General features: G+C 40.2%; 1 protein-coding gene across 1 annotated transcript in view; it reads right to left on the minus strand.

The window, feature by feature from the left end:
• The window catches only part of TMEM232 (transmembrane protein 232), a 206909-nt gene that overhangs the window by 178968 nt on the left and 12790 nt on the right, over positions 1 to 15151 (minus strand). The window contains exons 5-7 of the mRNA XM_065920544.1: positions 11490 to 11589; positions 9112 to 9266; positions 487 to 620 (exon numbers count right to left, since the gene is read on the minus strand). Coding sequence (XP_065776616.1) covers positions 487 to 620; positions 9112 to 9266; positions 11490 to 11589 — 389 coding nt within the window. The remainder of the gene's footprint in view (positions 1 to 486; positions 621 to 9111; positions 9267 to 11489; positions 11590 to 15151) is intronic.

Consider the following 15151-nt stretch of genomic DNA (forward strand, 5'->3'; position numbering starts at 1 on the left):
AGTTGAACTCATGCCCTCTTTCATAGTAATTTAACTTTTTTTCCCCTTTTCAAATGACCATATGTATAGGAGGAAATTAATACTTAACAGTCATTTCTGTTACACTTTACAAATAAGGCATAAGGAAACAAACAGAATCATAGTACATTCCTCCACGGATAATAATCTGTACTTCACTGTTGTTAAATAACTTGAAAAGTAAAAGATGCTTAAAAATGTGGGAATGGAGTTATCAATAGCAAATTTCCTTCAATAAAGACAAAAGGCAATACGAGTATGCTCATCTAGCCAAAAAAGGTGAGAACAATTTATTGATGAAACGAACTAATACAAAATATAGAAACTGCCCTTGTCTTTGGAACTGAGATTATAAATTTTTTTCATAGTCAACTAAGGTGTGATTAACATTTAAGTACAAAGGTTATTTAACATTTAAACACAAAGGTTTCTCCATGAGTTACTCTGGATTTATAGGATCCCACTTACCAGGATTTCTTTTGAAACTGTGTTTTATGAGAGATGAGATGTTCAAGCACCTTATTTAACTGGGGACTGTTCTTCTGAACACAAGTCCAGGCAGCAACACAGTGCCAGAGCAGGTGGCTAACTTCACATCCTTTCTGATTAAGCTGCAAATCTTCCTGGAAGTGAAATATTAAAGTATGTCTGAGAAAGAGTTCTTTGACTTGAATAAACATGGAAATAAACTTTAAATGCTTTTTTCTACATCATGTTACACCAAGTGGAACAATTTACTCGGACACATTTTTATAAGAATATATAGTTGATCTGAGCTTTATATGTTTATTTTCACATGGATTCCTTGTGTACAATGTTGTTCAATCGCTCAGTCATATCCTACTGTGACTCCATGGACTGCAGCATGCAAGGCTTCCCTGTCCTTCACCATCTCCCAGAGCTTGCTGAAACTCATTTCCATCAAGTCAGTGATGCCATCCAACCATCTCACCCTCTATCGTTCCCTTCTCCTCCCGCCTTCAGTCTTTGCCAGCATCAGGGTCTTTTTCAATGAGTCATCTCTTCACATCAGGTGGCCAAAGTACTGGAGTTTCAGCTTCAACATCAGTCCTTCCAATGAATATTCAAGACTGATTTCCTTATTGACTGATTGGATCTCCTTGCAGTCGAAGTGACTCTCAAGAGTCTTCTCCAACACCATAGTTCAAAAGCATCAATTCTTCAGTACTCAACTTTCTTTATAGTCCAACTATGGATGTAAGAATCCATACATGACCACTGGAAAAACCATAGCTTTGAGTAGACAGACCTCTGTCAGCAAAGTAATATCTCTGCTTTTTAATATGCTGTCTAGTTTGGTCATAGCCTTTCTCCCAAGGAGCAAGTGTCTTTTAATTTCATGTCTGCAGTCACCATCAGCAGTGATTTTGGAGTCCAAGAAAATGAAGTCTGTCACTGTCTCCATTGTTGCCCCATCTATTTGCCATGAAGTGATGGGACCAGATGCCATGATCTTAGTTTGGTGAATGCTGAGTTTTAAGTCAGCTCTTTAACTCTCCTCTTTCACTTTCATCATGAGGCTCTTTCTGCCTCATGCCATAAGGGTGCTTTCTGCCATAAGGGTGGTGTCATCTGCATATCTGAGGTTATTGATATTTCTCCCGGCACTCTTGATTCCAGCTTGTGCCTCATCCAGCCCCACATTTCACACGATGTACTCTGCATATAAGTTAAATAAGTGCTCTGTGACAGGCTGACGGGTGGGGTGGGGAGGGATGGGAGAGAGGTCCGGGAGGGAGGGGACTTGGGTGTACCTAAGGCTGATTCTTGCTGATGTATGAGAGAGAACCACAAAGTTCTGTAAAGCAATTACCCTTCAATTAAAAAGGTGTGCCACAATTGGAGAGTCTGTGTGCCCCAACAGAAGGAAGATCACGAGGGCCACAACGAAGACCAGACTCAGCCAAATAAACAAATAAATAAATATTTTTTAATGTTTATTTTCACCCTAAAGACCAAAATATTGCCTAACTGGACATGGTCAATGTCTGCTAAGAAACTATTTTAAAAGCCTACAAAATCAGAACTTGAATGAACTGTTTTTTTCTTAAAATGCTTCCTAACTGTTTCAAAGAGTTAATCGATTCTACTAAAGTAATTGGTACAAATAAACAGTTTTTATGTTTTGTCCATTTATTTTTATTTTTTAAAATATAAATTTATTTATTTTAATTGGAGGCTAATTACTTTACAATATTGTATTGGTTTTGCCATACATTGACATGAATCCTCCGTGGATTTACATGTGTTTCCCATCCTGAACCCCCCTCCCACCTCCCTCCCCATCCCATCCCTCTGGGTCATCCCAGTGCACCAGCCCCGAGCACCCTGTCTCATGCATTGAGCCTGGACTGGTGATTCGTTTCACACATGAAAAGAAACAGTTATTAGCCGTAGCACTCCTACTGAATTTTCGTCAACAGGAAAGATTCAAATACACATCCTGTGATATGCACTCAAATCACTAATTTAGCCAGTATTTTATTCTTTTATGCACCAAAAAAAAAAAAAAAAAAAACTTAAAGAGATTCCAAACAGTTTATAATTCTCATTTAATCTTTGAAATAACATCAAGACTACAACTTCATATTGTGCACTCATGATAGAAAAGGCCAGACGTTCATACATAAATTTTAAACGAAGACGTTTTAGTCTAGTCAACTGTTTAAGTCTCACAGATGTGTATTAATCTACATTATGTCTGGGACGCAGGAGCTGGCAATAAAGGCAGGGGTAGGTTCAAGTCTCTGCACAAGTTTACTGACTCAAGGACCATCATCCACAAGAGCAAATGGAGACCAGTCAGGGTTTAGAATGTTAGAATACTCCCCCAAAAGCCTGTTCTAAAATAATGTGAGACATCAGACTAAGATGTGTGGACTTCAGTTAATATACGTATTTCATCCAAATAACTCGATGTTCTGCTTTGTGGTAGAGTCTCCCCCCAAATGTGGAGCCCACATAACTGAAATTCTTTTCTCAAATCGCTCTAGAAGCCTCAGCCTGGACGCCCGACAGCCCTCACATGGCAAACACCCTGAATACGTGTGTGGGCAGGTATGTTTTGAAACTTGTGGATGGTTTGAGGAATAAAAACAATCAATATTTTTTGTTTTTTGTTTTTTTTTCAAATCATGTACATTGTGTGGCTACAGAGACTATTCAATTAGGTCAAAAATTCTCTTTAACAAACTTATTTACCATCACCAGTGGACATTTGCAAAAGCTTTTGGTAAAGAGATGATCAGGATTTAGATCCTGAAGAAGATTTCAGCTTGATTTTCAATTTTGTATGACACCGTTTTTACTTATCACTAAAAACGAAAAAAGCAGCCTCTGCCTCCTGGAACTGAGCTGACATCAATATGACTGCAGACTGGTCTGTGGTTCACAGGCAGGTTATTTTATTCTGCTGGATATAAACTCAGAGTATCAACCTCAGACAACATTACTCTGATAAATAAACAAAGTCACTTGATTATTTTTTCTAAGCACACACAGAAAGTCACTATGCCCCCTACAAAAAACCCAACCAGAACTGCCCCTATTTCTGGCAGCATCAAATCTAAAGGGAACTCCTGTTTCTTGTGCCTCCCCCAACCTGCCATACCTGGGAATTTTCCAGATAAGTGAGGCTTATCTCATCCTTATGTGTTAGATCCTTCTATAATTCAAGCATTTACATGGAAATCTTGCTAAAGTTTCTTCCCTGCTTTTTACTTTTTGCAAAAGAAAAAATGTATTTGCAAAACTAGAATGAATTAATATAATAATGATGATGATGTGATTTAACACCATCATCAAGTATATCAACAACGTAGTAGATGAACAGGGAGCAATACTCTGAGAGCCGCAGGTGGTGTAGAGCTCTTTGCTTTTACACCAAATCAGTCCCACCCAAGGTGCAATTGGCAGATAACTCCCATCTGCAAACAAAGTGCTAACTAGAGTACATAAATTAAAATATGCAATTTAAAACATAAAATTTGGCTGTTAATTTTATTTTCGGTCCAATAAAAAAATCAATGCCTATACATTTATTTGTTTTTAGTTTTTGTAATTCATATTATTGTAGTTTTAAAAAGTATCAAGCACGGAGCACTGCGTTAAATGACTCCCAGAGAACTGGAACTTACTCTTTCGGGGTCAGCGTGGCTTTACAACCACTTCCTGTAGTTCTTTCATCCCCCCTGCCCTGCTGCCAGCTTTGGGCCAAGCTGGTTTGCAGACTCGCCCCCACACCCAAGGACAAGGGGAGGGATACTTGAGAGGGACGCTGGCCCCTCCAGGTTGGCCGGTGGCAGTTTTGAGTAGGAAAGCTCATTTATGAGGCTTCCCTTAGGAGGCTGGGTGGATCGCCACACCTGCCCTCAGAACCTTAGGTGAGGACTTCCCTGGGGGTTAAGAATCCACCCGGCAATGCAGGGAAGGCAGGTTCGACCCCTGGGCGGGGAACTAAGATCCCACATGTCTTGGAGCGAGGAAGTCACGCGCTCCCAATACCGAGTCCGCATCCCGCAGCTAGAGGGCCCCTGTGCCAGCTCGCCAAGCCTGTTCGCCCAGCGCCCCGCCACAGCCAGAGCCCTGCGTCCTGCAGGGAAAGCTCTCACATGCCCAGCTCACACAGGCGCAGAGCCCGCCCACCACAGTGCCCCCACTATGCTGCTGGCTGAGAACTCAGATAACCACAGCAGCCTGAACTCTGTGCAGACGTGAGAAGCTCTGAGGGGCTGACCAGACTCTTGGACAACAAACATGGACTCTGAATCACGGGCTCTACCGCGACTGCTCAAAGGCTGCATCTGGAATTTCATCACTGCTTTCAGGCTTGGGAGACGGTTGTCATTGCCTTGAAAGGACCTCTCGAAACAAATGTGCTACCTGAACAGCAGGACGGGAGTCACAGGGCAATGCTCCTAACTTTAAAGATCCTGGGTTTCAGTCTAACCCAACTCCTAGTAACCATTCATAATTACAGGACCACACAGAATGTTCCAGATTGAGACAATGCTTTTGGCTTACTGAGTTCTTAAAGCACTGGAGGATGAGACTGCTAATACATCTGAACGTAAATCCTGCATGTTTCCGAGGTTTCAGAAAACTATTTGTGCTTTAGGGTGGATGCACCTAGCTAGTAAATGGTCCACTGCATTTTAGTTGAATTTGAATCTACCTTCTCCAAAGAACCATGTTACTATTATTGTGTGACAACGGTGCTTAACAAATTCAGCTTTGCTGGTGAGCAAAGGACAGAGTGGAAAACTCAATCCACTGTTCTGGCTCTGCAAGCCACACAGCCAATTAAAGTGCACCATTTGTCAAAGTCAATGGAAACCCTGTGTCTGGGTCAGCCTGAAAGAACATTAAAAGGAGAGACAGGTTCCAGAAGCAGGGGAAAGGAAATTTCCTATTTTTACAAAGAACCAGCACCTACATCGTGTGTATCCTAATGCTTATATGCCGCAGAATTCCTTTTATAAGTGGTTTTATAATAGCACTTTGAAAACAGTTTCTACTCCAATGCTTATAAACATTAAAAATAAAGTATTTTACAGTGGCCAAAATATGCTGTCATGGGCCCTGTAGCATTACTGGAGGTTAAGAGCTGTAGAAATAACTCCACAAATCCTCTTCTATAGCATATGAATGATAAAGAAGAGAGACAGGACGAATACAGATGTCATCTTTTATATTCCCCACTTTTGTTCCCCAGAAGTTGAGATAGGTGGGTATCGAATGGGTAAATACTCAGCTGAAGTGGGGAGGCTGGGTTAAATTACACTAGAGAAATTGGGCTGAAACTGGGCAAAACGTTGAAGTATACCATCAACCACCGAATCCGCTGAACCAGCAACTCTCAGCAGCGCTGTGGCTACACTAGCTTCTATATTCTTTACATTAGGAGGAAATGGGAGCAGGAAAAGGAGGGCAGTAAGTCTGATAGGCTAAAATCTGTTATACTCTCTCCATAGAATCTCATGCATGGAGCTGAAATAGTATTTAAAAAGACTGAAACTACGCCCTCTGTTCTAAAAGGTGGAAGAGCGCAGAGGTTTAGAGGCTTGTCCCATCGTAAGCAGATACATTCTTTTCATGCGCTGACATTCTTGCCTCTTTCAGTTCACCTAAAGCTGGATCTGAACTGTCTGAAAACAGTACGCCTCCATTTCCCTGTTGTGTGTGCCTGCCGAGACCGGCAAAAACAGCCTTGTTTAAGGAAAAGCAGCATCGGCCCTGAAAGTCATGCACCTCACGGCTGTAACACGCAGGCTGTCAAGGTTTCAGTCTCTTACTTGATTAAAAGAAAAACACTCAAATCACCACCACATTAAGTTAAGCACTATTAACTACATAATTAAGCACAATTATTGTCAGCATAATCATGTCCTTAGATGAGAATTATTATATTTAACTGCCTAAGTGAGTTACTAAGTATATTTTTCAATAACTAGTCTTTACATTTGCATGTCTCTTACTAATTTATGAGCACATGCTTTTTTGCAGTCTTCACAACAGCACTGTAGATTAGTTAGGGCAAATATGATGACGAAGATAGTATCTCTTTAAAAGGTAAGCAGACAGGGATTTAGAGAGTTTAATGGAACAACAGATTGGTTCCAAATAGGGAAAGGAGTACGTCAAGGCTGTATATTGTCGCCCTGCTTATTTAACTTATATGCAGAGTGCATCATGAGAAATGCCGGGCTGGAGGAAGCACAAACTGGAATCAAGATTGCCAGGAGAAATATCAATAACCTCAGATTTGCAGATGACATCACCCTTATGGCAGAAAGTAAAGAAGAACTAAAGAGTCTCTTGATGAAAGTGAAGAAGGAAAGTGAAAAAGTTGGCTTAAAGCTCAACATTCAGAAAACTAACATCATGGCATCCGGTCCCATGATCCAGTCCCATGGTCTATTTATGGCAAGTAGATGGGGAAACAGTGGAAACAGTGGCTGATTTTATTTGGGGGGCTTCAAAATCACTGCAGATGGTGATTGCGGCCATGAAATTAAAAGACGCTTACTCCTTGGAAGGAAAGTTATGACCAACCTAGACAGCATATTAAAAAGCAGAGACATTACTTTACCAATAAAGGTCCGTCTGGTCAAGGCTATGGTTTTTCCAGTGGTCATGTATGGATGTGAGAGTTGGACTGTGAAGAAAGCTGAGCATCGAAGAATTGATGCTTTTGAGCTGTGGTGTTGGAGAAGACTCTTGAGAATCCCTTGGACTGCAAGGAGATCCAACCAGTCCATCCTGAAGGAGATCAGTCCTGGGTGTTCATTGGAAGGACTGATGCTGAAGCTGAAACTCCAGTCCTTTGGCCACCTGATGTGAAGAGCTGACTCATCTGAAAAGACCCTGATGCTGGGAAAGATTGAGGGCAGGAGGAGAAGGGATGAGAGCATGAGATGGTTGGATGGCATCACTGTCACAATGGACATGGGTTTGGGTGGACTCCGGGAGTTGGTGATGGACAGGGAGGCCTGGCGTGCTGCGGTTCATGGGGCCACAGACTCGGACACGACTGAGCGACTGAACGGAACTGAATGGACCTACTCTGGACCACACAGTCAGTTGATAAGTAGGCCCTTCCTTTTCGTAGTCAGTACTTTCTCTGTTGCTCAATATCTTAGGTTATATATTTAAATTATTAAAATATATTTTAAACTGTAAAACAAGCTCCTTTTATGCATGAAGTAAACTGTGTTCATTAGTAAGAATAACCAAATGGTTCAAAGGGCTTAGTGTATGTCACTGTTTATATAAATGGTCCTCCACCAAGTTATGAGCCAAGGAGAAAACACTAACTCCTAGAAAAATCACACATAGACGTGGTTGAATGTTCTTCCTTATACACTTAAATTTTAGGTAGTTTTATAAAGGAACCAAAGGAGGCCTGGGGAAACCATGAGGCAAGTCACACACAAAACTATTTAAAAACATTTTTTTAAAAATTTCCTTTGTTGTTCCAACTAGCATTATGTTAAATGTATTTTTCTCCTTGTTAAGAATTAGAGAAACAGAATTTCTACTTATAAATTATAAAATAGTAGGTATATACGGCCGAAAAAAATAATGATTAAAGAATCAAGGTCTGAAGTGTTCGCTGCTTTCTTTCGGAATACAAGCGAGAAAGGGAAATAGCGGCATTTCAGGTCACAAAGACTGAAGTATGTCTTTTGAAGCACATCAGTCTATACGGGACAAGAACACTGGAGTTCCACTTGCATAACACATAACTTGTCACATACCAAGAAATTATATACAATTGTGACGGAGAGTTTTTCCTAATGCTGATCACTAATTTCTGAGTTGGAAAGTAAAAGTTTTGTCATATACCAAGGATTATTTTAATTCCTCAATTTTGAACCATTTAAAAAATTTCAGTTGGTTTTAATAGCATATTAAATGTTATTGCACATGAATTATGGAGCATAAAAGTGTTACACTTGCTTTCATTAATAGCCTGCACTTTACACACTGCCCCTTTAATAAAAATGTAATATCATAAAACGTTCATTTAAAAGTCAATCTAAATTAAGTTGCAGTTTTTAATTAAGCAGCTGAGATGGACTCTATAAGGAGGAAGCTAGGAGGGCATTGCTCCCTCTAACGCAGCAGTGGTGGATACTGACGTTCCCCGCGGCCCCACAAGTGCTCTCTAGGAAACACGCCTCGGGAGGCACGGCCTCAGCGTCAGCACTGTTCATTCCTCTCCCCAGCTAAGCGCATCTTCAGCCGTGTTACTGAACTGTGAGGCAGGGATTTTAGTCACAGTGATGTGACCTGATTTGCCATGCGCTGGGATAAACTTGGGCTTCCCAGGTAGCGCCAGCGGTAGGGAGCCCGCCTGCCAGCGCAGGAGACGCAGGCAACCTGGGTCCGATCCCTGGTTTGGGAAGATCGCCCGGGCGGGCACGGCATCCCACTCCTGGATTCTCGCCTGGGGAATCCCGTGGACAGAGGGGCCTGGTGGGCTACGCGGCCCGTAGGGTTGCAGAAAGTTGGCACGGCTGGAGCAGCTTAGCAGTTCGCACGCACTAACTCATAATGGGATATACTCACCATTCCAGAACCTGTATTCTTGCCTTTCTCAGGGCTAAAAATTGATTCAGAGGGGAGTTCTCTGTTACATATAATTTCCATGATTTTCAGAATGCACTGCACATTCGAAGAGATGTTTGGATACTTGCAATATAATTCTTTGGAGCAAGAAAGTGCTAGCGTAAGAAAAATAATTTGTGAGAAATATTTCATTAACATCTCGCACTGCGTTTCATTTGTCTTTTAGCTATTAAAATATAATTAAATTCAGTACTGAGAGGCTGAAACTGCTGTTTATTTCCCCAACTACTGATGATTAACAATGTTATGTATGACCCCTAGTGGTATAATAGAAAACTACAAGGTAAATAATTGATACATAAGCGTTCATATAATTCAAAACATCAACTACATAATGGTTGAATGCGCAATTAAGAATAGTTACTATACAACAATGCCTGGAAACTTCCAGCTGAAAATGAATCAAATCAGAATATATACTCTTCATAATGGGTATTTTGAAATTGCAGTTGATATCATTGCTTTTAAACCAATATTCCAGGTTAATTCTTTTCAAGATGTTGTTGTTATTGATTTTTCAAGTACATAGTTTAATGACAGCAATGATTATGCCATTTCACATAATACAATGTGGCATTTAACAGGAATATCTTTGTGTCATTCTTTTTATGACCTCTAAGTTTCAGTCCATCAATACAGTGGGAAAATTAGTAATAACCACTCCTCCGTTGGATGGCGGTGTGGGTAGAGGGCAGAGACTGACAGCCTCGGTGGGAACCCACCCGCTGCTGAGGATGGACACGTAGGCTAAGCAGGCCCCTACCAAACAGCGTGAAAGGGGGCGGATGGGGTTCCATCCTCATGTGAAGCAAAGATGGTGGTGTTCTTGAGGTAGGTCAACAGTAACAAGCTAACGTCAGAACTTGAGGTTTCATGTAAATAACTTTTCAAAATGCATTTGCCACAAATATCTGAATAGCTGATGAATCACTACGCTGAGCACTGCGAGGAGCTGAGAGATTTACAGTGTAATGAGGAGAAGAAAGCAAGGGATGCGAGGGACAGATCGCTGTACTGCCAGCCTTCAGCTGCGCCGTCTGTACCCAGACACTCCCGTTCCTTCCTGCTCCCCCTCCACGGCCTTTCCCATCAAACTGGTCTCCCTCTCTCGTATCCCGAGTCTCCTGACTTCTGATCCTATAACACATGAATCTCCTCTATTGACCTTGTTTTTCATTCCAACTTCTGACACATTTCTTCTTCCTTCACAGCTCAGCTTTTCAAAACAGCTCACCGTTTTCTCATTACACTTGAACTTTCCCTCCAGTCTGAACTGTGCTTCCACTGGGGACAGCTCCCGAGAACAATGACTTTCTGACTGTAGAAATGCATCTCCACTTTCAGACCTCCTATTGTTTAATACTTTTGTAGCTCTCGATAATGGTGACCTTGAATCTCTCCTGGTTTGATTTCTATGTGACTCCCTCCTGTTTCTCTTAATTCTCCTTTCCTAGTTGGTATCTGTTACTCCAATGATCTATTAACTGCTTACATTCCCCAAGATTTTATTCCTAGAATAAATGTCTCCCCACCACCACCTCCCATTCCCGGTTTATCTCATCCATATTAACAGTGATGACTGTTAAGTGATCCATGTTAATACGTCTGAAATAAGTGATTCCCAGGTTTGACTTATTTCAAGTTTTACATATTGACTACTAAGGTCAAGATAATGGTACTCTGAACCGAAATGATTCTGGAGAAACAGTGGACATATTGAATTTGGAGGTCACTCGGGTGTTTATACCCAGTTGGGAGCATCTTTTAAGTCCAGAGTACCATTATCTTGACCTTACTAGTCAATATGTAAAACTCGAGATTCATGCTAAATTGCTCACTTTCCCTTATACAGCTTAGATCCAAGTGATGGCCAAGTCCAATTTTTCTTTATCTTCTAAATACTTTTCAAAATTATTTTGCTCTATCCATCCTCATTGTAGAAGCTCATGGCTTTAATCTCTTGCCTGTTCTAACGTCATAGCTAACAGACCCCTGCGTCCGCCCTCCCCTTTCCCAGTCCGGCATCTACATCTCCACTATGGTTACCTGACTAAAGTACAAATTTAACTTTTGAAATCCAGTAAGCGACATGCTATTACAGAGGAAAAATGAGTCACAGACAAGGTCAGATGCCCAGTTAAGTAGGAAATTTAAACATAAAACCCATGCAGTCTTGCCCAGAAGCTGTGCTCTCAAAACTGCACCTTTCACCTTTCACAAAAAATAAAATACAGCTTATACTCTTTAGAGTGACAGTCTGAGCTTCTCAAAATATAACATAAAACATTTATAAGTATAGAAAATAAAAGACAGCCTACCGTATAAATATGGTTGAAGCCTAAGTAAATGTTGCTTAAAATTTTCCAGGTGACCATGAAGGAAATGTATAAAAAGTCGTAAGAAGACCAAATAGCCAATCTGTCAAAGAGAGAGAAAAATGATTTTTGTGTTGCATCAATAAATGTTTAAAAACCATAAGGAAAATAAACCATTTTACTATTACCATTGTTTTTGATGAAACAGTTTCAAATTCACTTGAGATTATGTGCTTTTGAAATAACTTTAAAACATTTATATCAAGGTTGAAATACTGGCTCAGCAAAAAATAAAAAAAAGTTTATAAATCATTTCTCCATTATATATAATGACCAATACTGAATGCTATTTTGTTCTATATCCTTTAGAACAGTATCTTTCAAATTGTAAGGCATGCCCCTTAAGTGAGTCATGAAATCAATGAAAGGGGATTTTAAAATAAAAGAGAAAATACCATAGCACACTGCACAGTGCCTTGTTTCAGTTTATATATGAACGTGTATTATGTGTCTGCTGGACTGTAACGGTTTTGAGAAATATTCTGCCTGTGCATAGTGTGATTCCCTCATAAAATTACACAAACACACACATACACACACAATGTCACTACTAAATGAACAATTTAGTATCTTACTTCTGAGAAGTTTAAAATACATGTATAGCTAAAACTGTTTTACATAGACAACAGAATTAAAATATCTACCAAAAAAAGTAAGATTTCATGAAAAGTAAGAAAAAAAAAAAAACACAGACTATGGTAATAAATGGAATATAAATGCCTAAATTGTTAAATCATAAGATTACAGGAAAGGACCAAATAATAACAATCACTACCCCTATATCACTATCAAGGTCAGATATCAAAATCTTCTTTGTAACGATCCAGGGCATTATTAGATTTATATGTAAAAAAATAAAATTAAACTCAAAAGATGATTCTAACAAGTCTCAGTGCTTCACACAAGATTATTAAGCAAATGAGTAGCATCATTGGGTTTTGAACCCAGGATTGTGTGTATTGCATCAAAACACATAAACTTTCAATTACAGCTGCTGCTGCTAAGTCGCTTCAGTCATGTCCGACTCTGTGCGACCCCATAGACGGCAGCCCACCAGGCTCCCCCGTCCCTGGGATTCTCCGGGCAAGAACACTGGAGTGGGTTGCCATTTCCTTCTCCAATGCATGAAAGTGAAAAGTGAAAGTGAAGTCGCTCAGTCCTGTCCAAGTCTCAGCGACCTCGTGGACTGCAGCATACCAGGCTCCATCGTCCATGGGATTTTTGACAGCAGTGATTTCCAAATATTTTCATCAAAATTTTCAATCATTAAAATAAACTTTGAGAATGCACCATGAATGTTTATAAATGTATCCATAACTTATAAACATGCATGGTTTACTGTACATGTTCATAAATAAATAAAATATTTATGTCATGCCAAGGGATCTCTTCATATAAACCACTCTGAAATAGTACTATGCTTCTCCAAAAGACTGAAGTTAGATACGAAGGAAGTAGAAATCAACAGACCATTCAAAAGAATACTGCAATAGTCTAGGTGAGAATATTAAAGTCAGAAATAATAAGTTCACCAGAAGAAGAATAATCTAAGATTTTGAAGGGACCAGAGAAGGATACTGAAAACAATACTTTAAAAATTTAACATGGGTCAAAAGAGAAAAATATGTGATTAACAAACATATGAGTTTGCATAACTGCTGTATTATATAGCAATTTGATCATGAGTTTCCCCTGATCTCAAAGCAAAACTTTATATAACTATACTTGGAAAATGGTTTTTAAAAGCTTTCACCTGCAATATTCTGAAAAGCTAGGCTTTTATTGAAAAACCTGCCGTTTCTTTATCTCTAAAGAATTCTGAACTCTCTGTACATTTGTCCTCATGTTTCATTGGTGTACACACTCTCTCTGCACGTTGACAACTCAAGCTTTGCCTCCTAGAGTAAATTTCCGCCTGTCAATTTCTCTCTTGGTCTGCCCATTTCTTCTTCCTTTACTCTTTAAGCCCCTTTCCTTCTCTTTTCATCCCTTATCTTCATTTCTCTGACTGTTATCTTACTGTGAAAGAGAAATGGTGAATAATATTTATTATGTATTACATTTTAATAGTTGGTTACGTGTTTCATGTTCTTTATAGAAGCTTGAAGAACTCTGCTCATATTCCTATCTGAAACATTTAAACTGGACGTTCCTGGTGGCCAGTGGTTAAGAATCCACTTGCCAATGCAGGAGACATGGATTCAGTCCCTGGCCTGGGAAGATTCTGTGTGCTGCGGGGGCATCTAAGCCCAGGTACTGCAACTACTGAGCCCACATGCCACAAGTACTGAGGCCAACGTGCCTGAGAGCCCACGCTCTGCAACAAGAGCAGCCACCACGATGAGAAGCCCGCACACCCCAACTAGACAGCAGCCTCCACCCAGCACAGCCAGAGAAAGTCCGTGCAGCGCTGAAGACCCAGCGCCAAGGCGGAAGGGTTAGTTGCTCAGCTGTGTCGACTCCTTGCAACTCCATGGACTGTAGCCCCTGCCAGCCCTCTGTTCATGGATTCTCCAGACAAGAATACTAGAGCTGGTTTCCATTCCCTACTCCAGAGGATCTTCCCAACCCAGGGATTGAACCTGTGTCTCCTGAATTGGCAGGCAGACTCTTTACCGTCTGAGCCACAAAGAAGCCCAGAAGCAATGTACCCAAAAATAGAGAGATAAATAACAATTATGTTTAAAAAAGTACATTAAACTATAGTTTATATATGGTTTATATACATGTATATAGCTTGCATATATGTTAAACTAACGGTACTTTAGTAAGTAGACTTTAGTAGTTAAGATTCTACACTCAGATGAGGGAAGAATATGCACAAAATGTGAAAATAAGTAACATTAGAAATCAAGTATTTCTGTCTTTTCCCAAGCCTGAGCTATATATTTCTTTGTCAGAAGAGAAACAAAATGTATGAAGTTGAGCAATGCCTCCATGGCAATACTCTTAAATATACAGTTCTGTCAACAAGAAAAAAATCAAAAAGGAAGCATCCAACTGACTAGTAGATATATAACGAAATTCCTGCAAATAAAAGGTGGATAACTGAAATGCCTTCTTGCCTGAAATCAAAAGCACGTATAAAGTATGCTGATCTTTACTAGCTAATCCATACTATCTAGAACAATGAAAAGTAAGCATTCAAATCAGTAAATGTGATAGGTAGGTAGGTTTAGTTGCTCAGTCATGTCTGACTCTTTGGACTGTAGCTCACCAGGCTTCTCTGTCCATGGAATTCTCCAGGCAGGAATAATGAGGTGGCTTGCCATTCCCTTCTCCAGGGGATTCTTCCAAACCAGGGGTAGGACACAGGTCTCCCACACTCCAGGCAGATTCTTTACCCGCTGAGCTACCAGGGAAGCCCTAGTAAATCTGGGAGCCAAGGTAAATGAGCAGAATCATGGCTGAGAGTCCATGGGATCCTGGGTTTCAAAATCTTCTCTGCTGAGATCTTGGGTAATCAATTTAGAGTCTCTTTGCCTAGTCTGTGGAATGGTGGATAATAATAGCACCTACCTTTTAGGATTATTGTGAAGATTAAACAAGTTACTTTGTCTAATACATCTAAAGCACCAATTATTGTGCAATGCAAATAATCTAAC

The sequence above is a fragment of the Muntiacus reevesi genome, chromosome 1 (genome assembly GCF_963930625.1).
Source record: "Muntiacus reevesi chromosome 1, mMunRee1.1, whole genome shotgun sequence".
Classification (NCBI taxonomy): domain Eukaryota; kingdom Metazoa; phylum Chordata; class Mammalia; order Artiodactyla; family Cervidae; genus Muntiacus; species Muntiacus reevesi.